We start from the raw sequence: 26,822 nt of genomic DNA, 5'->3' as shown, positions 1-26,822 counted from the left end.
TAGAATAACGGTGACTCTAAGTTGAAATCCAAAGTGACATTAGTTAACCGGTATTTAGACTTCCGATTATATTTGTCGAGGGTTTTTACCCCTTCTCACAAATATGAGGATTGTCATAACACCAGCTAGTTATGTACAGCACTACAAGGCAAGCCGTTCGCGCACCCCGAATTTCAACACTAAAACGAAGTCCATGATAGGACTTTTAATCGCGCCCGGACACCCACGCAAGTGTTCGGAAAACGGTGACTCTACTCTAAAAAAACACGTTCGCGAGATAATCTAATCGAATATTCGAGCAAATGAAACGAAGTCCCCGGTAGGACTTTTAAATCGCGCCCGCGTACCTTCACGTGAGTATTAGAAAAACGGTGACTCTACTCTAAATTCGCGTTTTCGATACGAGCTATCAAACGAAGTTTAATCGCGCCCGAGAACACCCACGCTTGTGCACGCCGACACGCACGCCAGTGTTCTTCCTATCCTTCCCGTATTCGCGCGTAAAAATCGATGATGAATCGAGCCAGGCGATGACGCATTTGACCAGAGGTGAACCTATCCCTTGATGATCTATACTGGAAAAAATAAAAAAAAGAAAAGAAAAGACATATTGAATATCGTTGCATGTTTACTCGATCATCCCTGAAAAAAAAAAAAGATGAATAAAAGAGCTCTGCACGATGCTGAAACAGCTGCCCGCACCATCTCATGGGTCCTACCTAAAACTTATAAATCATAATTAATAAGAATATATTAATAACATAACTGAAAACATAATTAAAAACATAATTTAAAAGAAAAAACATAAATAAATATTAAGAAAACATAATTGAAAAGAAACAACCTAAATATATATTAAGAAAACATAACTGAAAAGAAATAACTTATTAATAACATAACTGAAAACATAATTAAAAAAGAAAAATATGAGATAGAAAAGAGAAAAAAAGAAATGCAGTTCTATACGATGCTGAGACAGCAGCTTGCAGCTTCTCACCTAAAATTTATAAATCATAATTAATAAAAATATATTAGTAACATAATTAAAAACATGATTATACACATAATTAAACTCATAATTAAACACATAATTAAGCACATAAGTAAACACAAATAAACACATAATTAAAAACATAATTAAACACATAATTAAACATATAATTAAACATATAATTAAAAACATAATTAAAAAGAAACAACATAAATAAATATTAAGGAACCATAATTAAAAAGAAATAACATATTAATAATGTAGCTGAAAACATAATTAAAAAAGAAAAATATGAAATAGAACAGAGAAAAAAAGAAATGCAGTTCTATACGATGCTGAGACAGCAGCTTGCAGCTTCTCACCTAAAATTTATAAATCATAATTAATAAAAATATATTAGTAACATAATTAAAAACATGATTATACACATAATTAAACACATAATTAAGCACATAAATAAACACAAATAAACACATAATTAAAAACATAATTAAACACATAATTAAACATATAATTAAACATATAATTAAAAACATAATTAAAAAGAAACAACATAAATAAATATTAAGGAACCATAATTAAAAAGAAATAACATATTAATAATGTAGCTGAAAACATAATTAAAAAAGAAAAATATGAAATAGAACAGAGAAAAAAAGGAATGCAGTTCCTTGCTGAGACAGCAACCCGCACAGAGGCACACCCCCATGGCCCATCCCATGGGTCCCACCCGAGACTATAAATCATAATTCATAAGAGTATATTAATAACATAGAAAATAAAAACAAGAAAAATATAACTTAAAAAAGAGAGCCGCAGAAAGATAAGAGAATAGAAGCAGCTCTACATGATGCTGAGACAGCAACCCGCACAGAGGCCCTCACCCATGGGCTCCTCCCATGGGTCCCACCCGAGACTATAAATCATAATTAATAAGAGTGTATTAATGACATAGAAAATAAAAACAAGAAAAATATGACTTAAAAAGAGAGCCGCAGATAGATAAGAGAATAGAAGAAGCTCTACATGATGCTGAGACAGCAACCCGCACAGAGGCTCTCACCCATGGGCCCATCCCATAGGTCCCAACCGAGATATATAAAGGATAATTAATGAGAGTAAATTAGAATAAATAGTAATGACAGTGAAGAGAATTTTCTTTACGTTTCAATTTTAAATCGATAATATATCTATTAATCAATAGTATATAGTAGTACTTGTATATGATCTTTATAACGTTGTTAAGAATATCCTTTTGTTTAAATATTAATTAATTATAATTTACTTACATCGTACATTATTTAAATGTTAAGATAATCTTCTTTATTAATTATTCCTTTCCTTGTTGTCGATCCCACGACCTGGAAATAGCTGAAAAGAAATAAGGAAAGAAAAAAGTATATGTACGTATGTATATTTATTATACGAATAATAAAATTATGAATTTAATTTAATTAAACATAATAAAAATAAAAGATTAATTAACAAAAAAGAAATAGAATATGCAGAACATTGACCTAAAGAAATATTATTCTCTCTGAAAGAAATATTAGAATATTTATTACTCGATAATATATGATAATACATGTATATGATATTTATAACGTTGCTAAGAAAAACCTATTGTTTAAATATTAATTATTTATAATTTATGTCTATTATATATTGTTTAAATGTTAACAGAATCTTCTTTATTAATTATTCCTTCCCGTGTTCGCGATCTCACGACCTGGAACTAGCTGAAAAGAAATAAGGAAAAAGAAAAGAATATGTATATATATATAAATTAATTATACGAACGATAAAATTCTGGATTTAATTTAATTATACTTAACAAAAATAAAAGATTAATTAACAAAAAAAAAATGAAATATGCTGAATACTGATCTAAATTTAATTAAATCTATTATTTTCTTTTAAAGAAATATTGTATTACTTGTACATTTCATAGATATATATGATTTTAATGTAGAACTCGATTTTGGTAAAATAAAATTATGAATTGAATTGAACTTTAAAAAAGAAAAAATGTGCAAAATTTATCAATCGACTTTAACGTAAAATTTAATTTTATTGAACTAGAATCATAAATTCAATTAAGTTTTAAAAAACAGTTTAATATTAAAAAGGCATAAAATATGAAATAATCCTATTCGCGTACGCGTGGCAATTTGGGAATATTATTTACGGAAAGTTACTTCGTCTCAGTTTTTTAAATTTACACCCCTACACCCATCACCATAAGAGCATTTTGAGTGACAATATGATAAAATTAAAATACTAACATAGTAAAACTAAGAGCCATTCTCGAAAGTTCTTAGTGAACCTTCGAAAATAACTCAATAGCCTAATAGTTGTCCTCTTGAGCCACATGTTGTCTTCGGCATATAGCCTCTTCTTTGCTTCGTGCCTCAACCTAATCGATTATCACTCTAAAACTGTAACGACAAAATTTGATTCCAAATTCAAAGGAATGAAACAAAACCATAATACAACCCTAACGAATCTGAAAACTTATTGTTATTCTTTCGAAAGATACTTTTTCGCAGCGTGGGAGAAATTAGATATTAATTATAAAAAAATTAGAAATTAGATAATAGTATATTAATTGCTGAAAATCCTGAGCTAAAAAATAATTAATTTATCATCTATGGTTACGGACTAAGTCTCTTTGTTTTTTAGCAAACATTCTACTCGATTTTTCTCTTTCAAAACCAATGACTCTATCGATACTTTTCTTGTATCAATTTAAATTGATTAAATATTTAATTAATAATTATTTAAAAATATAAAGCAAACCCTTGGACGTTCCTTCTTACAAACGAATATTTTAATTATTGTAATAAAAGCATCCACAGTTTCGTTTGTAATCCAAAGACTATCCATCGCGAGTGTCTTCTTGCTCATTTTTTATTAGAACTTATGAATATCGATTCTTTACTTATTTCCGCGCGAGTAAAATATTTAAAAATGTATTAAAATATTCAAAATCTCAAATCATTATAAACGCGTTTGAGCAAGTAGACCCTATCCTGATCTAATAAATAAATCAAAAAATAAGAAACCATTCACGAGTAAATCTCCGAAGAAATTTATTCGTGGTCACTCAATGCTCATCTACTAATTAATTACAACCAATCACCCGTGTCGATTCGGACCTTTCGTCCACGACATGATTGAGTGATTGGAGGGACTTAAAAATTCACTCACTACTTAAGAAGTTCTGCGATGGCTCGAAAACACTCGTTCAGATCGAAATTCAGAGTGCATGATTCGTATGTAGTTGAAAATTAGGTAGGTCGACATCGAAGTTGACCAACAATCTCTTCAATGATGCACTGACTCTATTGCGCGATAGTTATTTTTTAACGAACGGTCACTGAATTTACTTCACGTAAACTCTACTGTCTTTTATAAATACAGTCTATGCGACTGTTAAAAAATTAATAAACTTTGCGAACAAACACTGACTCTAACGACTGCATTGCACGCAGACGTTGCAAAAACTTTTGCTTTTTAAATCGCGAAACGCGAACGAATGAACACTGCTTCTACTTCACGATATTCATATTTAAGCGATACAAATATTCCATTACATCATTGGTTCCCGCGCGATTGCAATGACGTTCTGAAACAAAAAAATTAAAAACAAAATTATTAATATCGCTATTATAATAAGAAACTGTATAAATTATTGAAGAAACGTGGGATATAAAAATATATTTACCTTAATATTCTTTGATACCTGCAGTAAAAACATCCTGAGAGTCTTTAGATGTTTACTCGTCAAAGGATACAGGAGAACTGATCCGGTAATCGTCCAAGTCAATAAAAAGACAGAAATACAATTTTTACTTGCCGGAGTGTAAGAGGGAACTAATTCGTTAACTATCAAAGTTGAGATAAAGCGTGTTTATGTTAATATCACACGATCAAACTGTCCCGAAATTAAAATTTTTAAGTATTGAAGTATTAAATTAAAATTCTTCTAAGTACCGCGCGCGTTTCACACTTTTTATTTAATAAATAAATGTACTATTGTTTAAATATTACCCTACTCTATCCCGCGTACTTGAAATATTGTTTAAATAATTGTAAAATTAACTAAAGTATTAATTTATAAATTTTGGTGCTTAAAAAAGACTCGCGATGTACACAGGTCGAAGTGCAAGAGAGAACTAACTCGGAACTGTCAAAGTTAAGAGAAAGCGTGTTTATGTTTATATTACACAAGGCCGATTACTCCGAATTTAAAATTTAAAAGTAACAGAATGTAATATTAAAATTATTTTAAGTCCGATGCACGTTTCTGTATTTTTAATGTATTAATAAATGTATTATTATTTAAATATTAGTTTACTCTATCCCGCGTACTTGAGAGATTGTTTAAATAATTAAAAAATTAGCAGAAGTATTAATTTTTAAGTTCACGCGGTTTGAAAATGAGAATCTCGATGTGCACACGCCGGAGTGCAAGAGAGAACTAACTCGGAACTGTCAAAGTTAAGAGAAAGCGTGTTTATGTTTATATTACACAAGGCCGATTACTCCGAATTTAAAATTTAAAAGTAACAGAATGTAATATTAAAATTATTTTAAGTCCGGTGCACGTTTCTGTATTTTTAATATATAAAGAAATGTATTATTGTTTAAATATTACTTTACTCTATCCCGCGTACTTGAAAGATTGTTTAAATAATTATAAAATTAGCGAAAGTATTAATTTATAAATTTTAGTGCTTGAAAAAGACTCGCGATGTGCATAGGTCGAAGTGCAAGAGAGAACTAACTCGGAAACTGTCAAAGTTAAGAGAAAGCGCGTTTATGTTTATATTACACAAGGCCGACTACCCCGAATATAAAATTTATCAGTAAGAGAATTAAATTTGTCGAAATCCGGTGCGCGTTTCTGTATTTTTAATGTTTAAATAAATGTATTATTGTTTAAATATTACTTTACTCTATTCCGCGTACTTGAACGATTGTTTAAATAATTATAAAATTAGCGAAAGTATTAATTTATAAATTTTAGTGCTTGAAAAAGACTCGCGATGTGCATAGGTCGAAGTGCAAGAGAGAACTAACTCGGAACTGTCAAAGTTAAGAGAAAGCGTGTTTATGTTTATATTACACAAGGCCGATTACTCCGAATTTAAAATTTAAAAGTAACAGAATGTAATATTAAAATTATTTTAAGTCCGATGCACGTTTCTGTATTTTTAATGTATTAATAAATGTATTATTATTTAAATATTAGTTTACTCTATCCCGCGTACTTGAGAGATTGTTTAAATAATTATAAAATTAGCGAATGTATTAATTTTTAAGTTTTCGCGGTTTGAAAATGAGAATCTCGATGTGCACACGCCGGAGTGCAAGAGAGAACTAACTCGGAACTGTCAAAGTTAAGAGAAAGCGTGTTTATGTTTTTATTACACAAGGCCGATTACTCCGAATTTAAAATTTAAAAGTAACAGAATATAATATTAAAATTATTTTATGTCCGGTGCACGTTTCTGTATTTTTAATGTATAAAGAAATGTATTCTTGTTTAAATATTAGTTTACTCTATCCCGCGTACTTGAGAGATTGTTTAAATAATTGTAAAATTAGCGAAAGTATTAATTTTTAAGTTTTCGCGGTTTGAAAATGACAATCTCGATGTGCACACGCCGGAGTGCAAGAGAGAACTAACTCGTAACTGTCAAAGTTAAGAGAAAGCTTGTTTATGTTTATATTACACAAGGCCGATTACTCCGAATTTAAAATTTAAAAGTAACAGAATGTAATATTAAAATTATTTTATGTCCGATGCACGTTTCTGTATTTTTAATGTGTTAATAAATGTATTATTATTTAAATATTAGTTTACTCTATCCCGCGTACTTGAGAGATTGTTTAAATAATTAAAAAATTCGCAGAAGTATTAATTTTTAAGTTCACGCGGTTTGAAAACGACAATCTCGATGTGCACACGCCGGAGTGCAAGAGAGAACTAACTCGGAACTGTCAAAGTTAAGAGAAAGCGTGTTTATGTTTATATTACACAAGGCCGACTACCCCGAATATAAAATTTATCTGTAAGAGAATTAAATTTGTCGAAGTCCAGTGCGCGTTTCTGTATTTTTAATGTTTAAATAAATGTATTATTGTTTAAATATTACTTTATTATATTCCGCGTACTTGAAATATTGTTTAAATAATTGTAAAATTAGCGAAAGTATTAATTTATAAATTTTGGTGCTTAGAAAATACTCGCGATGTACACAGGTCGAAGTGCAAGAGAGAACTAACTCGGTGCTGTCAAAGTTAAGATAAAGCGCGTTAATGTTTATATTACACAAGGCCGACTATCCCGAATTGAAAATTTAACAGGAATATAATTTAATTATTATAAATCCGGTGCACGTTTCTTTATTTTTAATGTATAAATAAATGTATTATTGTTTAAATATTAGTTTACTCTATTCCGCGTACTTGGAAGATTGTTTAAATAATTATAAAATTAGCGAATGTATTAATTTTTAAGTTTTCGCGGTTTGAAAATGAGAATCTCGATGTGCACAGGTCGAAGTGCAAGAGAGAACTAACTCGGAGCTTTCAATGTTAACATAAAGCGCGTTTATGTTTATATTACACAAGGCCGACTACCCCGAATTGAAAATTTAACAGGAATATAATTTGATTATTATAAATCCGGTGCACGTTTCTTTATTTTTAATGTATAAATAAATGTATTATTGTTTAAATATTAGTTTACTCTATTCCGCGTACTTGGAAGATTGTTTAAATAATTATAAAATTACCCGAAGTATTAATTTTTAATTTTTGAAGTTTAAAAAGAGAGTCTATAGATGTGTCCACATTGGACGGCAAAAGAGAACTATCTCAGTAATTTTCAATGTTAATCGAAGAACTGCTTATGTTTACATTGCACAAGGGCAACAACCCGTGATAGAATTTTTAAGAATTGAAATCTTGCTTTAAAATTATTTGAAGTATCTCGTACGTGTACTTTTATAAAATGTTTAATCAAATCCAATATTGTCTAAATATTACTTTATTGTAGTCTGGGTATATTAAGGATTGTTTAATTAATTATAAAATATCGAAATTATTAATTTAATGTTTCCGCGTGTAGAAATCGTGATAGTCAATTTGCTCTGATCGGAGTGTAAATAAAATCTAATCTAGTAATTTTCAAAATTAATCGAATGATTGCTTATATTTTTATTTCACAAGGCCAACAACCCTAAGATAAAATTTAAAAATATATTTTATTTTAAAATTATTTTAATTTCCTCGCTCATTGCAGTCTTTCTAACATATAAGCGTATATGCTATTGTTTAAATATTAGTTTTCTTTGTCTCCGTTTACATTAAAGATTGTTTAATTAATGGAAAAATTATCGATAGTATTAATTTATAAGTTTTAGCTTTTATAAAGAGATAGTGTGATGTGCACACGTAGGAGTGTTGTAGAATACTAACTGAGTTATCGTCAAAGTTAAGGGAAAGTGTGTTTATGTTTTCATCACACAAAGCCATCAACGTTGAGATTGAAATATTTTGGTAAAATATTGGAAGTTTATATTAAAATTATTTAAAATTTTTCACGTTTTGCGATCTTTTTAACGTTTATACGAATGTACTATTGTTTAAATATTAATTTAGAGTACTCCGCATACGATATATATTGTTTAAATAATTAAAAAATCATCGATAGTATTAATTTTTATGTTCTTACGTTTAAAAAGAACGATTCTCGATGTATACTCGAGAGAGTACAAGAGAATACTAATTGGATAATTGTCAAAGTTAAAGAACGTATATATACAGATTATGCAAGGACAATAATACCGAGATGAAAATTTTTAAGTATTAAAATGTTGAATTAAAATTATTTTAATTTTCTCGCGTGTAATAGTCTTTTTGACATTGGACATGAATTTCCTTATTTTTTTTTCAAAGAATCATTTGTCCAAAGAGTGACTGAGTAAGTTATCATAGATTCTCCTTACGATCATTATGAAATCTTTTTCTTTTCGTTTGAAATAATTTAGAAAATCTAACGATCAGTTATTTACGTAAACAAACAATTAGATGATCGTTACTTCATCGCTCGTTACGGAATGAGTATACATCATTTAATCGCTGATACGAAAATCAGTAGTGGGGATACGAGCTTCTTCTTTTTCGCCACGAATTTGGAGGGGCGCCACAGTGCAAAACTTTTTCTACGTGAAAATGTCGAAAATAAGATTTACGTCAACAATGAGAACAGGTATAATTCTTAATCAATTTCTATGCTACAGTATGTCATTTTAAAGACAACGGATTTGTCTAGGATATATCTTTTTTCAAATTGTTGTAAAAGTTATTTATTTGTGCATAAACCATCATTGAAAAAGATCATTTTTTAACATAATTTTTTTCAAATAAAATAAAACTTTTTCAAAAATTTAATAAAGTAGTTTCCTAGATTAGATCTTTGTTTTTAAAATTAAATCTTGTCCATCAAAATCCATAAAGAATTACTTCCATTCTCATTGATGGCGTAAAATCATTATAAAATCAGGGATAGTGAATAGCTTTAATAAATGCAACTATGCATGGGACATAATAAATGTGAGATCATATATATATATATATACATATATATTTATATCCAAATACCTAGCTTTAACTATATCCATTTAACTAAGGTGATATTTTTACAGAACTTGTAAAATAACATCAGAGTGAGAGATTGGCAATAATATTGATGTGCTATATTTCGGAAGCAATTATTTATCTGTGTATGCTCTTACGAGAATAGTAGTTGTGGATTGAGAAGATAAGGACAAAAAAATTGCGTGGTATTGCTTTATAAAAATTTTTTGTTATATTGTCAACTAAATTAGCATGGGTAAAAACAAGCAAGCACAGCGAAGTAAAAATAATGCAAGGGTATGTATTAATTTTAATGTAGAATTAATATTTTTTTCTTTTTTCCTAACCTCAAGTACTATAGACAATATGTATCTTTAATGTATTAGACAGAGATTTTGTAATCTATTAAAAAAGATTTAAGTACTTTTTGATAAAGTAAAAAAAAAAAAAAAAAAGAATTAATGATACAGTTTGTAACTTCTTTTTTTTTTTTTTCTTTATTCCAAATATCTCCAAAATATTTTCATTTTTTAGCCATCAAATAGTAGTAGAAGCGCAGAGCTTCTGGGAACTGCAATGCCCAATTTTGTTGGATTTTCTGCTGTGAAAGACGGTGGCTATGTCCCTATACTTCCTGGATTAACTCTTTGCAATGTAAATGACATTAAAATGCATAATATAAATTCTAATTTTCAAATAGTTTTGAAAAAAATGAATAAGAAGGATGCAACAACCAGGTACAAGGTAAAAAGTTAATATTTTCCAATCTTGTCAAGTGGTAATCATGTTATGCCTATTTAATATATGAATATATTTTTTTAGGCTTTACAAGAATTTGCTATTATGTGTCGAACGGAAAAATTAACAGCAGTTGAAGAAATGTTACCCTTTTGGCCTAGATTATATAATATTTTAGCTATTGATATTGAACATAAAGTAAGAGAAGCTGCACAATTAGCTCATCTTGCTGTAGTAAAACGAGTTAGTGAAGGTATTATTACGTATTTAAAGCAAATCGCTGGTTCTTGGTTTACTTCTCAGTATGATACTTATCCACCTGCTGCATCGGCTGCAACAAATTCATTTAATGTGAGTAATAGATTTTTTTTTTTTTTTTTTTCTATTTAGACTTTAATTTTTTCCATCACAGCATTTTGAAATGATACAAAAAAATTCTTTGTCAATTATTTAATAGTTCTTTCTTTCTTTTTTTTGTTTTTTTTTTTTTTTGCATGCTTAGGTGATCTTCCCACAAAAGAGAATAGTCGACGTAATAATCCATTGTCAAGATGAAATATTATTATATATTTTTAATAATATTATAATCCAAACGCCGCAATCGTTGTCTATACATAAGTATGTTTCATTATTTATTTAAATATATATAATGTGTAATTGTATTTATGTATGTTCTCTTTATATTTTTATTATACTTTTTTTTTCTTTTTCTTTTTTTTTTTTTTTTTCTTAAAGATCTTTAAGTCCAGAAGAAATGGAAACAAAATATCAAAGAGTATTGGTGGCAAGTTTACATGGTTACAGTTATTATTTTAAAAAGGTACCTTTTCAAGAAGTAAAGCAGGCTATTGAAATTCATGAGAAAATTATAAGTAATAGTAAATTTTGGAAATTGGCCAAGCATAGTGCCTTTCCTATAACAACAGCATTTTTTACTGTATTAACGTCGATATTAGAAAATGCAGATGATTTAATACAAAATGAAAAGAAAAGAACAATAACAGTTATTATGAATAGTCTTGATGAAATGGAACCTGCACTTTCATCAGCAATCTGGGAGTGTATGCTTGTTGCTATTAATAAAGTACAAGTAAGAAATTTAGATCGTAATTTCTATTAAATTGGATAAAATATTGATAAAATATTAAATTTTTTTTTACAGGACTGGTATACAGTAGTTAGTATTGAGCAGCTTGTGTTGCCGAAATTATGGAAAATTTTACGTAGTGGTGGACAGTGTTGTGCAAGTGTCGTTTATCCTAATTTATTACCTTTTCTCAGTCAATTTCCAAAATTAAATATCGATAATACAAAATTATATACGAATTTCTTTGAGAACATGCGCCAAGGGTATACTTTCAATTTTATTTAAACTTTGTCCGTTTAATTGTATAACAGTTTTTATAATATAAAAGTTTTTCAGATTCTCAGCTAAGAGAGTTCAATTTAGTCGTTCTGAAATGTTTGCAGTAACAGTTTCCTTTGTTGAGTGTTTACGATATGCAATATTATTGAATGCCAATGATGTTACTTTATGTGAGAAACTTTTGAAAGAACAGGTATGTAACAGTACTTAAAATAAATAAAAAATGTTATTTCATTTATTATATAAATAATAATGTAAAATGATCTATTAAATATTCCAGCTAATTCCTCTAATAGAAATGTGTTTAACAAAAAGTATAATAATAGAAGAGATTTTATTCTGTGAAGTTAGTCAGCTATTGATATATTGGAGTAAAAATCGATACAATGAAGAATATAAATCGTATCCTGTTTTATTACGTATATTTTGGACGGAACTTAAACAATTATATGAAAAACTCATAAATATGATACAAACTTCTAATTTAGAATCTATTGAAAATATAAGTAGTTGTCAAATAGAATTTTTACTTAATTTAAGGGATATCCCAAATAGAAGACGAAAAAATTTAAAAGTAAACTTTGTTGAAACTGATCAAATCACTGAACCTAAATGTCAAATACAAAAGGTAGAGGTAGAAGTGGACACAGTTTTTCAAGCTGAACTTTTTAATTTTGTTAATGATTTTTGTGTCACGTGTTTTAATAAAATTAATACACATCATTTCATAGAATATATCAAATATCTTAATGAAATTATCACACATTTTGAGTGTCAAGAGCTTTTCATTGCTCTTACAAAATCATTAAATCCGGACATAAGTTTCTTCCAGTTTTATAGTGAAACTTTGCAAAACTGGTTAACACAGGCAACAAATAAAGAAAAACATGTAGCAGAATTAATTTTCAAACTTGTAAAGTATATGGATGATACGGATAAAGATAAAGTTTTAAATTCATTAACAGAGGTAAGATCATTATATTTTATATTTTATTCCTGTACAGATAATATATATATATATCTATATATGTATATTATTTCGATTTTTAGTTTGAGAATGTCACTATAGTTAGAAGTATCATCGAATGTGGTTTATCCAAAAATAATAGAAATGATGCTGTAATCAAAAAATGGTGTTCACAATCTAAAGTAACTAGTTTACTTATAGATGTAGTTAAAGAAGTGGTTTCTGGTACTTATACCAATTTAGAAAGAAATAAGAAATTGATTCTATTGGCTTTTGATTTATCTGAGGATGGTGGTATGTAATATTTTTAATATCTGTCTATGTATTTTTATTTATATTTTGTTTTGATATATTGCTTATATAATATTTATCTGTTTTTAGATCCATTAATAAACGAAGATAAAGCTAATCAAATTATTACAATCCTATGTGACTCAATAAATCAGAAAAATGAAGCCTCCTTGGTAGAACTTGCAAAATTAATTTTACAACTTGTACCACTTGTATGGACTTATAAGAAACCAATATCTGGTGCCGTACAATTATTAAAAGCACTTTTTGTTTTGTGTATGCAAGATTATTCGAACAATTATGATTCCATTTCTATCAATGACATGCAAAATGTTTGGAAAAAAGGTCTTTCTGAGTGTAGACAAAGACTTGCACATTCTGAGTTTACTTCGTTCACTAAGCAAATTGCAGCTATTACTTGGAATGAAATATGCAATACGTGAGTTTATATATTTTAAACGGACGATAGGTTTTTTTTTCATTTATTTTATTCATATCATTTTATATTTTACAGATATGAAGCTGATGTAAAAGATTTGCTAGTAGACATAGCAACTGATTTTCTTGAAGTAATAATTAATAATGAACTATATGTAAATACTGATGATATGAAAATGGAATATGCAAAAGAAGTTCTTTCGACATTTTTAACAGAATCAAATATAAGTACATGGATGGCTGAAGTTACTGAAATTGTAATTTATGCAGAAGTAATAACTGGACATTTATATGTATCAAAACCTCAACAGAAGATACGTGCATACCACCATACTGCAATCATTAATTTAACTGATAATGTTTTAATAGATAATACAGAAAATTGCCTTATGTGGGCTTTATTTGTAACAAAATTATTAAGTAATCTTTATTTAAGATACGAGCAAGAAAATGTGGATGAAAATGTTGATGAAAATGTGGATGAAAATGTTGATGAAAATGATATTGAAAATCAGATTTTGATACCAGGATTTACAGAGATATTAGTAAATATTATACATTCTGTTACTTTGGGACATATTTATGTGAATTACTATAAATCTGTAAGTACATTCTATATTATATGTCATACAATTGTAACATGTAATTTTTTAACATTTAAACAATTAATATTTTTTTTTTATAGGCCAAATGTTACAAAAATGTGGAGAAACTTCTGACCTCTATAAAAAATAATTTGAAAAATTTGCAGAAACATATAACTAAAAAGGAACACGAGGAAATTCTTCATTATATTCAAAAGTAGGTATTTTTTTTTTTTTTTTTTTTTTTTTTCAAGTTATAAATAATATGTTCTTCTTTTAGATATAAGTCTGAATATGGAAGTATTTTACCTTACATTATAAATGTCTATTTTACGGAATTATGTGCAAAAGAAGATCTTGCAGAATATTGTAAAATATGTAAAAGCAATAGCATTCTTCCTGAAAGTGATGCATGCGACAAAGAAGCATATTTACAAGCAGTGCAGGTATAAACTTTTTTGATTTTCTTAAATATATATTTCTCATACATACTAAGTTAATATTATATTTTTTAATTTTTTTTTATTTTTCTCTTTCTTTTTTTTTTTTTTTTTTTGTTTAATACTGTATTTCAGATTATATCTCAATACTTAGATCCAGAAAATATTCAAGTATCAACAGATGATCTTTTAAGTGCATTAATTGTAGGAAGAAATATACTTTCAACTCAAGTAAATACTTCAATACATGTCAATATTTTAGAAAGGATTGTATCAAACCAACAGCAAAATTCTAACTTCTTACTTTTTGATTGGTTTGTATATTCAATTTATATTTCATATTATAATTGTTATTTATTCGAGTTTATAATAATTATACTTTTGTAAAAATTCTATTTCAAGCACTTTTAAATAATGACTTCTATTTTTTCTTTTTCTTTTTTTTTTATAGCAATATTAGCGATGAATCGTGGGAAAATGTAGCTTTAATTTTAGAAATTATAAGATTTCTTACCGAACTTATTATAAGAATACCTACAAATTTATCCTGTAAAAATTGGGATTTTATTCTGATATCTTTAGCATCCTGGCAAGTTTCTGTAAATAAATCTAAAGATAACTTCAATGATCTTAAGGTAAGTAAAGAAAAAAAAAAAAAAAGAGTATCTAGTACATACTCTTTTCAATATTATAATATTAAAATACGTAGTAATAAACACACATACGCATAAATACATATATCTATTTATACAGGTGACAGCATTAACAGTAGCTGTTAGTCAGCTTTTTTATGAATTTCAAAGTTTGATGCATAAACACAATGTAGAACCATTGAATGAATTACCACCTGCTATTTTAGATGAATGGAAAGCTGTCTTTGCTAATGACATACACAGAGGTATTCTACAAACTTGGAAGCTCCATGCTGGTAAATTTTTTTTTTCTTACGAAATGATGTAAAATTCATGATATTAATATTTTTTACAATTAAAATTTAATCAAATATTTTCAGAGTCATGCATTGAAAAAATGGGAATTTTAAAGCCAATTATTGCTTTAGATTATTTAGGCAAAACGATAAGTCTACTTTATGCTAAAGTGCTTTTCAAAAGTGAGAACGTGCCTACTGACAGTAATAATTTAGATGAAACAATAAAATTATGTTTGAAACTTCTTCAGTCTCCAGCGCCATCTATTCAATTGGGTGTATATCATTGTTTAAAACATGTTATATCTGAGCTTGTAGAACAAGATAAAACATCCATGGAAACAGAATGCTTTCATCCACTTGTTTTAAGTATTAGAAATTTTGAAGAAGCTCTTTTGAATATACAGTATATAGTGAACACGATGCTTATAGATTTCAAGTTCGTATTAAAAAAAGCATTATATAAATATATTTTTATTATTTATTTACAATACAATTATTTATTGTTTTGAATTTATTTTATTCCCATTCAGATTATGTGACACTATTAGTTGTACAATACAACCTTATACAGACTCTTACACATATACTTTGGGTTACTTATTGCTTTGGTCAATTGTTTTGGATATGTGTGCAAATACGCATGGTGATTTACGATATCAATATGCTGAAATATTAAAGTAAGTTTTATTTTTAAAATTGAATCAATAACGTTTACATGTGGATTATAAAAATCCATGTAAGAAAAAAGTTTAATTAAAAATATGTTTTTTTAATGCCTTCAGGAAAGATCTCTTTCCATCCTTATTGAATAATATATTTCGATTAATGCCAGTGGAAGTGCTACAGGATAACAAAAATAAAGCAGCCAAATTAGTAGAAATGTTTTCTACAGTACCATCTTTGAATTTTGGAGGTATGTCTATCTATAACTTATTGTTAATTATATTATTGTTTTAATCGGATAATTTATTTTTAGAAAGTTGGACTGAATGGAGATTGGATCATATAGTGTGTTGGTTATATACAAATACTTTGAGGCATTTACCTGTATTAGTGAGACAGTGGTGGAGTACTGCTGATAGCAAAGTTAGCGCTGCAGTGGATAGAATAACGATGCATTATGTTAGTCCTATGTTATGTCAAGAAGAACTTCTTAATAATAGGCTAGTCAATGTTGAAAACATGCAGGTAAAAAAATAGAAAATGTGTACTATATCAAACGCATGTGACTTATTTAATAAACTAAGAGTATTCATTTCTTTTTATTTTATTTTTTTTTTGTTATTAATATCATAGGTAAAAGTTCATCCAACAGCTAGAGAGGTAGTAGCATTGTATCAAATGGATGATACAGAATTAGAACTGAGTATTGTTTTACCGCCAAATCATCCATTGGGTCCGGTGACTGTAGAACCAGGACAACATGCAGGAGGTACCGCCAATTGGAGAAATTGTCATATGCATCTGTCAATATTTCTTACTCACCAAGTAAGAATTATTATTATATATATGTATATAAATATTAAAATGTCTATGGTACTTAATTGTTATACAATTGTTTTTGATACAGAATGGATCAATTTGGGATGGATTAATATCATGGAAAAAGAACTTGGACAAAAAATTTGCAGGTGTCGAGGAGTGTTATATATGTTTCAGTATCTTTCATATAAGCACTTATCAAATACCAAAATTGTCTTGTCATACTTGTCGGAAGAAATTCCACACACCATGCTTGGTAAGAATTTTATATATTATTTATTATTGAAATATTATATTACGTACTATGTTATATATATATATTTATATATATATATATATATGTATATATGTATATTTTTTTATTCTAGTACAAATGGTTCAGTACAAGTCAAAAATCTACATGCCCTATATGTCGGAATGTATTTTAATTTAATCATAAATGTAAAGTGGACTATGAATACATAATAAGATGATATAATAAAAGAAGATTATATACAGTATTTGTAAGAAAAAAAATTGATGATGTAATATAATTTATGGTGTTAGTATATATATATATATGGAAGTAGTGAAAATTTATGTCTTATGGAATTTATGTGTCTTTTTAAGATGTATTTAAAATAATTGATTGTAATACAAACCAATTTTCTAAACTAAAAACAATGTAAGTTTTTAGTTTAGAACTGAATAGCTCTCAAGTTGCCAAGAACCTAGTTGCCGATGAAATATATTATTAATAACTTATACCTATGATCTGCGTTAGAAATTCTTCGTTGTTTTATATTGTTAAGTTAGAAATATAAACAAAGATTAGTTCCCATTTTTCGATTTATCGCTATTGATGGCGCTACCGTCGACCAAAGTAATGACTCTATTGGATGAAAGTTGGTACGATATGTTTTGACATTAGTTTAAGATGGCGGTATTTTTCAGTGTTCGTACGTGAAAGCGGTCTCGTGTTTCGGTAATTTTCGCGGTATCGGTGAACATTTTTTAAATATCGAGGCATGGAGACTAGTGCGAGTACCGGTACTCGTACATCGCGGTTTATGATGGAGGGTGTCGGCGCTCGAGTTATTCGTGGACCCGAATGGAAATGGGGTAAACAGGTTGGAACATAGGTTACTTATTATAAATATATATTTTTCAAATTGTTCATAGTCTTTCATTATTAATTTAACGTTGCCAGTATTGTATAACATCTTTGTGTTATTTATTTATTTTACCTGATAATTTTTTTTTCATTAATTTATATTTAAATTTAAAAATATTTTTAACAAACTTTTAAGGTTATCGAACAATCAACAATTCTCTTCTTCACATGCTTGATTATGTTAATAATTTATTTTAATACGAGTAATCATGAATATAAATCATATTTTATTTTATTATTCATAAATTGTTTTAATATTATTAATAAATTAAGCAAAGAATTAAGTAAGTAATAAATCAAGGTTAAGTTATGTTAACAGTGTATTATTGTTTAATAGGATGGAGGAGAAGGGCATGTAGGAACAGTAAGAAATTTTGAATCACCAGAAGAAGTTGTTGTGGTATGGGATAATGGTACTGCAGCAAATTATCGTTGTTCTGGTGCATTTGATTTACGTATATTGGACTCAGCACCAACAGGTGTCAAGCACGAAGGAACTATGTGTGACACTTGTAGACAGCAACCAATCTTTGGTATTCGATGGAAATGTGCAGAATGTGGAAATTATGACCTGTGCTCTATTTGTTATCACGGAGATAAACATCATTTAAGGCATAAATTTTATCGCATTGCTACTCCTGGAAGTGAACGTGTTTTATTAGAACCAAGACGTAAAACTAAAAAAGTATGTAATAAAAACATTAATAAAAAGGGTATATAATAAATGGAATATATTAATACAATATTTTTTTTTTTTTTTGAATTTACAGATAGCCATTAGAGGTATATTTCCTGGTGCAAGAGTTGTTAGGGGTGTTGATTGGCAATGGGAAGATCAAGATGGTGGAAATGGACGTAGAGGAAAAGTTAATGAAGTACAGGATTGGTCATCAGCTAGTCCTCGTTCAGCGGCTTACGTTATTTGGGATAATGGTGCAAAAAATTTGTATCGCGTTGGATTTGAAGGAATGGTTAGTTTTTATACATTACATTATGATAATGAATTTTAATTTTTATACTATAATGAATATTTATTTATTCATATTGATTTTGTTTTTTTTTTTTTTTTTAACTCTTTAGGCCGATTTAAAGGTTGTCAGTGATGCAAAAGGACAAACAGTTTATAGGGATCATTTACCATTGTTAGGTGAACAAGGTCCAGGTAGGACTGGACCACATGGTTTACAGATTGGAGATCAGGTATATATATATATATATATATATATATATATATATATATATAATTTTTAAAGCATAATAATTTTTAATTATTGTTATTCCTTTTATATTCTTCTCCTTCTGTTTTTTCTTTTGAATTTTAAATGATATTTATTTTTGACAAAGGTTAATGTCGACTTGGAATTAGAAATAGTACAATCACTGCAACATGGTCATGGTGGTTGGACCGATGGAATGTTCGAATGTCTTGGTACTACCGGTACCGTTGTTGGTATTGACGAAGATCACGATATTGTCGTTTCATATCCGAGTGGCAACAGGTGGACTTTCAATCCAGCTGTAATTACAAAAGTTCAAATACCCGTTCCTGTTACAAGTTCCAGTTCAGACAATCAAACCTTTGCTGTTGGTGATTTGGTACAAATTTGTAACGATTTGGAAAAGATTAAATTGTTACAACGTGGTCATGGAGAATGGGCAGACGCTATGGCACCAGTAATTGATGAATGTTTTTTTTTTTACATCGATTAAATATATTTGATAAATATAACATGCTCCGTATTTCCTTTCTTTTTTATTAGACTTTGGGAAAAATAGGAAGAGTACAACAGATATATCACGATGGAGATTTGAAGGTCGAAGTGTGTAGTACATCGTGGACGTATAACCCACAAGCGGTAACAAAAGTTGCTAGTAGCGATGGTAGCGTTCCTGGAAACAGTAGCGGAGGTTCGTACTTCCATTTAATAATATTCAATTGCGTCTCAATGTTGACTGAGATTGCAAAAAAAAAAAAGAGAAAAATAATGATTTTTGTTTTTTAACAGAACGTTTTTTAACAGAACTATTGAAGAAACTATTTGAAACACATGTTTCGGGTGACGTTAACGAAGAGCTTGTAAAAACTGCGGCGAACGGTGACGCATGCAAATGCGAGGAGTGTTTAAAGAGACCCGAGGCCGACGTTAATGGCGTATTTTCTGGTCATACAGCTTTGCAAGCTGCGAGTCAAAATGGTCATTTGGAAGTTATTAAAATTCTCCTCCGTTACAAAGCCGATGTTGAAATCGAGGTATATATATATATATATATATATATATATATATATATATTTTGTTACGATATTTAATGATCGAAAAGACAAAAAAAAAAAAAAAGAAAGAAAGTAAAATTCGATTAGATATATATTACATTTCCTGTTTGATTAAATAGGATAAGGATGGTGATAGAGCGGTCCATCATGCTGCATTCGGTGACGAACCAGGAGTAATGGCTTTGCTGGCAGGTGCTGGTGCTGATCTCAATGCTCGTAACAAAAGGCGTCAGACTGCCCTTCACATCGCGGTAAACAAAGGCCACGCCGGAGTGGTTAGAACTTTGCTTGAGTTAGGATGTCATCCGAGTTTACAGGTAAGTTTTCTCGATTGTAAATACAATGTTTTCCGTTTGTTTACATATATTAATGAGTACGTCGAGCAACCAATCATCAACGAATATTATTCAAATAGAGATAGAAATGAATTCGTCAAACGATCGATAGATAGATAATCGTATCTCTGACTGGTCGTATTTTTATTTACGTACATATATATATACATATATATATACATATATATATATATATGTGTGTGTATGTGTGTGTACGTAGCATAGAACGGAAATTAAAATTGTAAAAAGGAAAGAAAGGAAAGAAAGAAAGAAGGAAAGGGGAGGAAGGGTAAAAAAGAAATAAAAAATGAAAGAAACAAGAAAAATAAAAGGAAAAAAAAAAAAATAAAAAAATAAAAGAAGAGCGAGGAAAGGAAGAGAAAGATGGACCATAGCGATTTATATTATTGGATGAGGAAATAGGGATGGAAAGGGAAAATATTAATTTACTCGATTGTCGTTTCGATTTGATATTTATGAACGATATATAAATAAACTCTCTGTGCATAGAAATACGAACGAGATTGTTCCGAGAGCGAAACGTTATTTGAGCTATCGATCGTACATATATATACATACATACATTCATACATACATTCATACATACATATACATATACATATATATATATATATATATATATATATGTATATATATGAGCTTATTTATATACGAAGTAGGTGTGACAAGTTGTCGTGACAAGTTCGTTTAATATGCGATCACATGAGAAAAGGTTCCCCCTTGAGCCTAGAGAAATAGAGTGAAAGGGAGAGAGTTAGAGAGGGAGGGAGGGAGGTAGGGAGAGAGAGAGAGAGAGAGAGAGAGAGAGAGAGAGAGAGAGAGAGAGAGAGAGAGAGAGAGAAGTGACTCGAGAAAATATCGATGCTTTTGAATGACGATCGATATAAGAATTTTGCGTTCGATTTATAGTTAGGAGTATTGCAAGTTTTGCGTCTTCACATTTTCCTTCTCTTTCTCCTTCTCTTCCTCTTCTACTTCTTTTTTTTTTTTTTTCTTTTTTTTTGGAGAAGAGTAGGGGATGAACGAGTAAGCGAGGAATATGGAAGAAAGGTTGGCATGAGAGTTTCAAAGTTTCATCGAAAAGGTCGTCGAAGATAACACGTAGTTTTCCAAGAGAATGCTCGCTTTTGAGCTTTTATCCTAGCACGAAATCTTCACCTCTAAAAATCTCGTGAAATATAACACGATATCGTGAATGCGTGATAGAGGAACTGGAAATGCAGGATGGGTTTGGTGTGGGTGAGGGTTGTAGGAGGTGGCAGAGAGGTAGAGGTTATAGGGGTATGGGAGGGGAAACGCATCCTTGTTTATTTTATTCTTGAATCGTCTAGACGTGATTTATTTCTTGGTATTCCACTTTTCCATGATTTATACCAACGTGAAAGCTCGCGAACTAACGTTTTCTGTTCTCGTTTCAATCGCTTCGCTCTCTTTATATATATATCTCTCTCTCTCTTTCTCTATCTTTCTTTTTTTTTCTCACTCACTCACCCTCTGTATAGTTTCTCTTCCTTCCTGGTATGAAATTCACGGCGTTCGCGGACGGGTAGATCCATCAGGATCCTCCTAATCTGCCTAGAGTCAATCTTCCCGTCATTTCTTTGCGCTATCACGCAGCGTTCGTGACGCTACGTTGCTCGATCGGATTTTCTTCGTGCATGGCCCATGGATTATTCTCGACGAACGATTATTTTTCCGGTGCATAAAAGAAGGATTCGTAACAGTTTAGTGAGGGAGTTTTAAGAAAAAGGAAAAAGAAAAAAGAAAAAAAAAACTAAAATAGAAGAAAAATAAAAGAAGAACAAAAAATTCGAAATTGTCTTTCTTACATATTGTTTTTTCTATCTTGAATTAGAAAAATCGTCGTTTTAATAATGCTCCATAATTGGTTTCGATATTATGATAAAGAGAAATACGATGTACGTGTGTGTATATATAATTATTTGTTTGTTTGTTTATTTATTTATTTATTTACTTGTTTGTAAAGAATATTAAAGGAAACATTCTTGTAAATAGTTTCTTTTCAAAATCGTTAGAAATATTTATTGAGTTTAGATGCTCTGTAAATAGTTTCAAAATATTATGATATATATATATATATTAATATATAAAAAAATATATATATATATATATATATATATATTTATAAAGAATAATGAAGGAAAACAAGCTTTCTCGAAAATTGCTTTTTCGTAAAATCGAAGGGAAAATAGGATCGTAGCGTCTAAATCGGCAAGGAGAAAAATAAATTTGCGCGAAGTAAGATAGGGGGATAGGGATGAGGTACGGGGGGAGGAGGGAAAAGGGGGTAGTTTAGGTTGGTAAAACGAAACACAGAAGGGGAAAAGGTGCGATTCTCTGTGGCGAAATTTCCGTGGGAGAAAGAGCTAGAGATTCCAATCAGGATATATCGACGCATATTTTACCACGTAAACTTCGATATACCAAGTTTAAAAGCTTCGTACATTCTTTCTCTCTTTCTTTCTTTCTTTCTTTCTTTCTTTCTTTTTTTCTTTCTATCTTTCTATCTATCTATCTATCTATTTTTCTTTTTATACACTTATTTTCGTACGATCCATGTTTAAAACTAATTTTCGAATATCTCATATTAGAAATTTCTTCGCGTCGTCGAGTTATTTTTCCTTCTTCCTTTTCTTTTATTGATTTAATTTTATTTCAATTCTATTCTTTCAATCCAATTCAATTCAATTGAATGTTTTATTTAAATACATAAATAAGTAAGCGTTGCGTGGTGATGAAGTCTAGTCTAGAGAAAAAAGAAAAAAGAAAAAAAAAAACAAAAAAAAAAAACAAAAAAAGAAAACAAAAAAAAAAGAAAATAAAAATAAAAAAAGTTAAAAAAAATTGTTAGAAAAATTTCATACGCTTTATCCAATAATGAATATATATGTATATTATTTTTAGACGCTCGCGTTCTAATCAAAGTCCTGATGAAATGTAAAAAGTGACAAATAGAACAAATTATTCTTGGATAGATGAAAACAAAAAAAAAAAAAGAAAAAGAAAAAAGAAACTCGTTCCTTTTTTTCATCTTTCGCTCCATCTCTAATTTTCTTTATCATGCGGCAAGCTTGCAAGCTTATTTTCCGAGTACTTGCGAGTACAAGTTAGTAAAAAAAGACAAAAGTATAAAAAAAAAGAAAGAGAAAAAAGAAAAAGGAAAGCGACGTGAAATAACATTTCCCGGCTTGCTTTGTTTCGTTTCCTCGCAAATTTTCTCGTTATATTAATAAAAACATGATGTCCAAAAAAAGATATATACACACATGTATGTACATACATACATATATATATATATATATATATATATATATATATATATATATATATACAGGATGTCCCAGTTTTTTTCCGTAAAACTTTACCAACATATATATTATCAGTAAAAAATAAAAATTTGAAATGTTATACACACACACACACACACACACACACACACACACACACACACATATATATATATATACAAATATAAGTACATACGTTTATTATGAACAGATAATCGTACGTGCTTGTAGTTTGCTCTACTCTTCTTTCTTATGAAGAGAGAGAATGGAAAGCTCAGAAGGAAGAGAGAGAGAGAGAGAGAGAGAGAGAGAGAGAGAGAGAGAGAGAGAGAGAGAGAGAGACAGAAAGGCAGAGAGAGATGAAACCGAACGTGTTTGGCCGCACGCAGGAAGTCTACCAGGCAGAGGAAAGCAGTGGCAGGCAGGAAAGCAGAGTGGGAGGGAAGGGAGGCAGGCAGGTACACGAACGCGAATTAGCGTTAATTCACCTTCGTTAGGCGGGTATCTCCTCATTTGCAGGAGACTTAATTAATTTGGTTATCTGAGCGCTCGAGGAAGCTCCAAATTCCAGCTGCGTTTACGAGTGTCGCGGGTTTGTGTTTGAGAATACGCATTGCGCATAATCAAGCTGGAACTTCGACTCGGGCCAAAGAGAAAGAGAAAGAGAAAGAGAAAGAGAAATATATAGAGGAAGAGATATAGAGATATAGAGATAGAGATAGGGATAGAGATAGAGATAAAGATAGAGATAGAGATAGAGAGTATTGGTGGTGGAAGGGGATGGATTGTATACTTCGCGAGAGAACCGACACATAACGATTCCAACATCTCTCCCCTATTTTCCTTCGAAACAATTCGAAGCCGAAGACAATCCGACAAACGTTTTCCGTGATAAACAACCCTTACGTGCTTGGCATATTCTATAGAGATGAGCCTTATTTCTTTCATTTTTTTTTTTTTTGTTGCTTTTGTCTTTGTTTTCATTCTTGTTTATTTTTGAATTTTTTCTTTTTTTTTATTTTTTTATGTTTTTTTTTTTTTCTTTTTTTTACATATTTCCTCTTCTTTTTCTTTCTCGATAACGCCGCGATGATTTTGTTCGCTTCAGTGATTAAAGAGAACCAGAGAGAGAGAGAGAGAGAGAGAGAGAGAGAGAGAGAGAGAGAGAGAGAGAGAAAGAGAGAAAGAGAGAGAGAATGTTTGAATGAATGAACAAGAGAGAGATAAAAGAAATAGAGTTTTATAGTATATATATTTATATTTATTTCACGAATAATAAAAATTCATCCCCTATCGGGATAATTCGTTCTGTTCGTTCGATTACATTGTCGTTCGATATCTTTGAACGTAATTCTTGTTATTCATGTCAAAGCCAAGAACTAATTTTTGACGCTGGTAAGGTACATGAGGATACACGCGAGGATATACACGAGAGAATAACCACGATAAGCTCTCCATTTTGTCCTCCGTTGTCTGGGTGTGCGTGTGAATGTTTCTCTCTTTTTCTCTCTCCCTCGCTCTCTCTCTCTCTCTCTCTCTCTCTCTTTCTCTTTCCAAGAGGAAAAGAGAAGACAATTTTCGTGATCACGTGCGGTCCAACGAAAAAGACTCTTTTTCTTCTTTCCCTTTCCTTTTCCTCTTTCACTTTTTTTTATTCTCTTCCTCTTGCTTCCTTCGTACACGTGCACAAAATTCCTAGTGAGGAGATCCATGCGAGAAAGAAAGAGACAGAGAAAGACAGAGAGAAAGAGAGATAGAGAGAGAGAGAGAGAGAGAGAGAGAGAGAGAGAGAGAGAGAAAGCGAATGGGCTCGCTCCAACGTAGATAGCAAGAAGAATGCTGCACGGCTGCACGGCTGCTGGATGCTACTGCTGATTCAAAGAAGAATTCTTACCATCTTCTTAGATCGTCTCGTTGCACTTGTTTTTCTTTTTTCTTTTTTTTTTTTTTTTTTCTTGCAGAAAGATCAGGCTAATCGAAATACCGTTTGGTACGTGAGCTCCTCGGCACCATGTTGTTGGCTCTACTTCTCTTTCTCTCTCTTTCTCTCTCTCTCTCTCTCTCTCTCTCATTTTCTTTTTCTATTTCTCTTTCTCCTTTCTGTTTTTCTTTTTTTTTCTTTCTCGCATTGAAAACGAAAAACCGAATGACTTCTCCCGATAGGAAACTTTTTGAATGCTCTTTGTTTCTCTTACGGATGTTTCAGTTTTCTTCCTATCATTTCTTTCTCGTTCTTTATGTATTCCCTGAACGAAAACTTCGATTTTTAAGACAACGAGATTCTACGAAGAGAGATCTCTCTGTGGGATACTTCTATTTTTCTTTTTTTTTTTCCTTTTCTTTCCTCCTTTCTTGGGCCTTTTTTCTTTTTCTTTTTTCTTTTTCTTTTTTTTTTTTTTCTTTTTTATTTTTATTTTTCAATATATCGCGTATTCTCGATAGTAGTTAGTCTAAGGATAAAAATACTAAAAATACGAAAGAAAATGTTGAAAAGATTGAAAAAGATTTATATAAGCACTTACATATGTTGCGTTATTAATTTTATAATTTAAAGTGAAGATTCTAATCAGTTTGAGATATATATATATATATATATATATAGAGAGAGAGAGAGAGAGAGAGAGAGAGAGACATAATACATTTATTAATTTTTTGAATAAAGTATTTTTTTAACGTTCAAATAAAACGAAAAAAATAAGAAGAATTAAAAGAAATCAGAAAGGATAATGAAAATCATTCTTTAAGATTTACGTCCATCTTAGAAATACAACAAAAGCCATTTTGACGCTGTCGCTTTACGTCGAATTCGAAATTTCTTCTTTTTTTTGTTTTCTCTCTCTCTCTCTCTCTCTC

The 26,822-nt window shown here is 29.8% G+C and overlaps 2 protein-coding genes across 5 annotated transcripts in view; both read left to right on the top strand.

Annotated features, from left to right (window-relative positions):
- Positions 1-9,196: 9,196 nt before the first annotated feature.
- LOC124948978 (E3 ubiquitin-protein ligase listerin) lies at positions 9,197-17,626 on the top strand. 2 transcript variants are annotated; one of them, XM_047493415.1, is made up of 24 exons: positions 9,197-9,275; positions 9,712-9,940; positions 10,178-10,387; positions 10,466-10,732; positions 10,884-10,999; positions 11,117-11,471; positions 11,544-11,731; positions 11,805-11,940; positions 12,028-12,714; positions 12,798-13,008; positions 13,096-13,444; positions 13,520-14,045; positions 14,129-14,244; positions 14,308-14,473; positions 14,603-14,781; positions 14,919-15,102; positions 15,221-15,395; positions 15,480-15,834; positions 15,929-16,075; positions 16,181-16,311; positions 16,375-16,586; positions 16,695-16,886; positions 16,969-17,136; positions 17,249-17,626. In XM_047493415.1, the coding sequence occupies exons 2-24, from the start codon at positions 9,896-9,898 to the stop codon at positions 17,306-17,308; spliced, it is 5,175 nt and encodes a 1,724-aa protein (XP_047349371.1). In that variant the 5' UTR covers positions 9,197-9,275; positions 9,712-9,895; the 3' UTR covers positions 17,309-17,626. The 2 variants fall into 2 exon arrangements, with proteins under 2 accessions (XP_047349371.1, XP_047349370.1); XM_047493414.1 differs by lacking the exon at positions 9,197-9,275 and adding an exon at positions 9,415-9,619.
- A 144-nt stretch (positions 17,627-17,770) lies between these two features.
- LOC124948979 (E3 ubiquitin-protein ligase MIB1) overlaps positions 17,771-26,822 on the top strand; it is a 449,838-nt gene continuing 440,786 nt past the window's right edge. For 2 of the 3 annotated variants that reach the window (XM_047493418.1, XM_047493416.1), the window contains exons 1-8: positions 17,772-17,989; positions 18,371-18,718; positions 18,804-19,004; positions 19,114-19,233; positions 19,378-19,707; positions 19,794-19,941; positions 20,040-20,284; positions 20,425-20,622. In XM_047493418.1, the coding sequence (XP_047349374.1) occupies positions 17,888-17,989; positions 18,371-18,718; positions 18,804-19,004; positions 19,114-19,233; positions 19,378-19,707; positions 19,794-19,941; positions 20,040-20,284; positions 20,425-20,622 (1,692 nt within the window). In that variant the 5' untranslated portion in view covers positions 17,772-17,887. Of the gene's footprint in view, positions 17,990-18,370; positions 18,719-18,803; positions 19,005-19,113; positions 19,234-19,377; positions 19,708-19,793; positions 19,942-20,039; positions 20,285-20,424; positions 20,623-26,822 lie in introns of all 3 variants that reach the window. The other variant, XM_047493417.1, reaches the window with a different exon arrangement.

The sequence above is a fragment of the Vespa velutina genome, chromosome 4 (genome assembly GCF_912470025.1).
Source record: "Vespa velutina chromosome 4, iVesVel2.1, whole genome shotgun sequence".
In the NCBI taxonomy this organism is placed as follows: Eukaryota; Metazoa; Arthropoda; class Insecta; order Hymenoptera; family Vespidae; genus Vespa; species Vespa velutina.
Note: the sequence above shows the minus strand (reverse complement) of the source record. Positions and strands in the feature narration are given on the sequence as shown.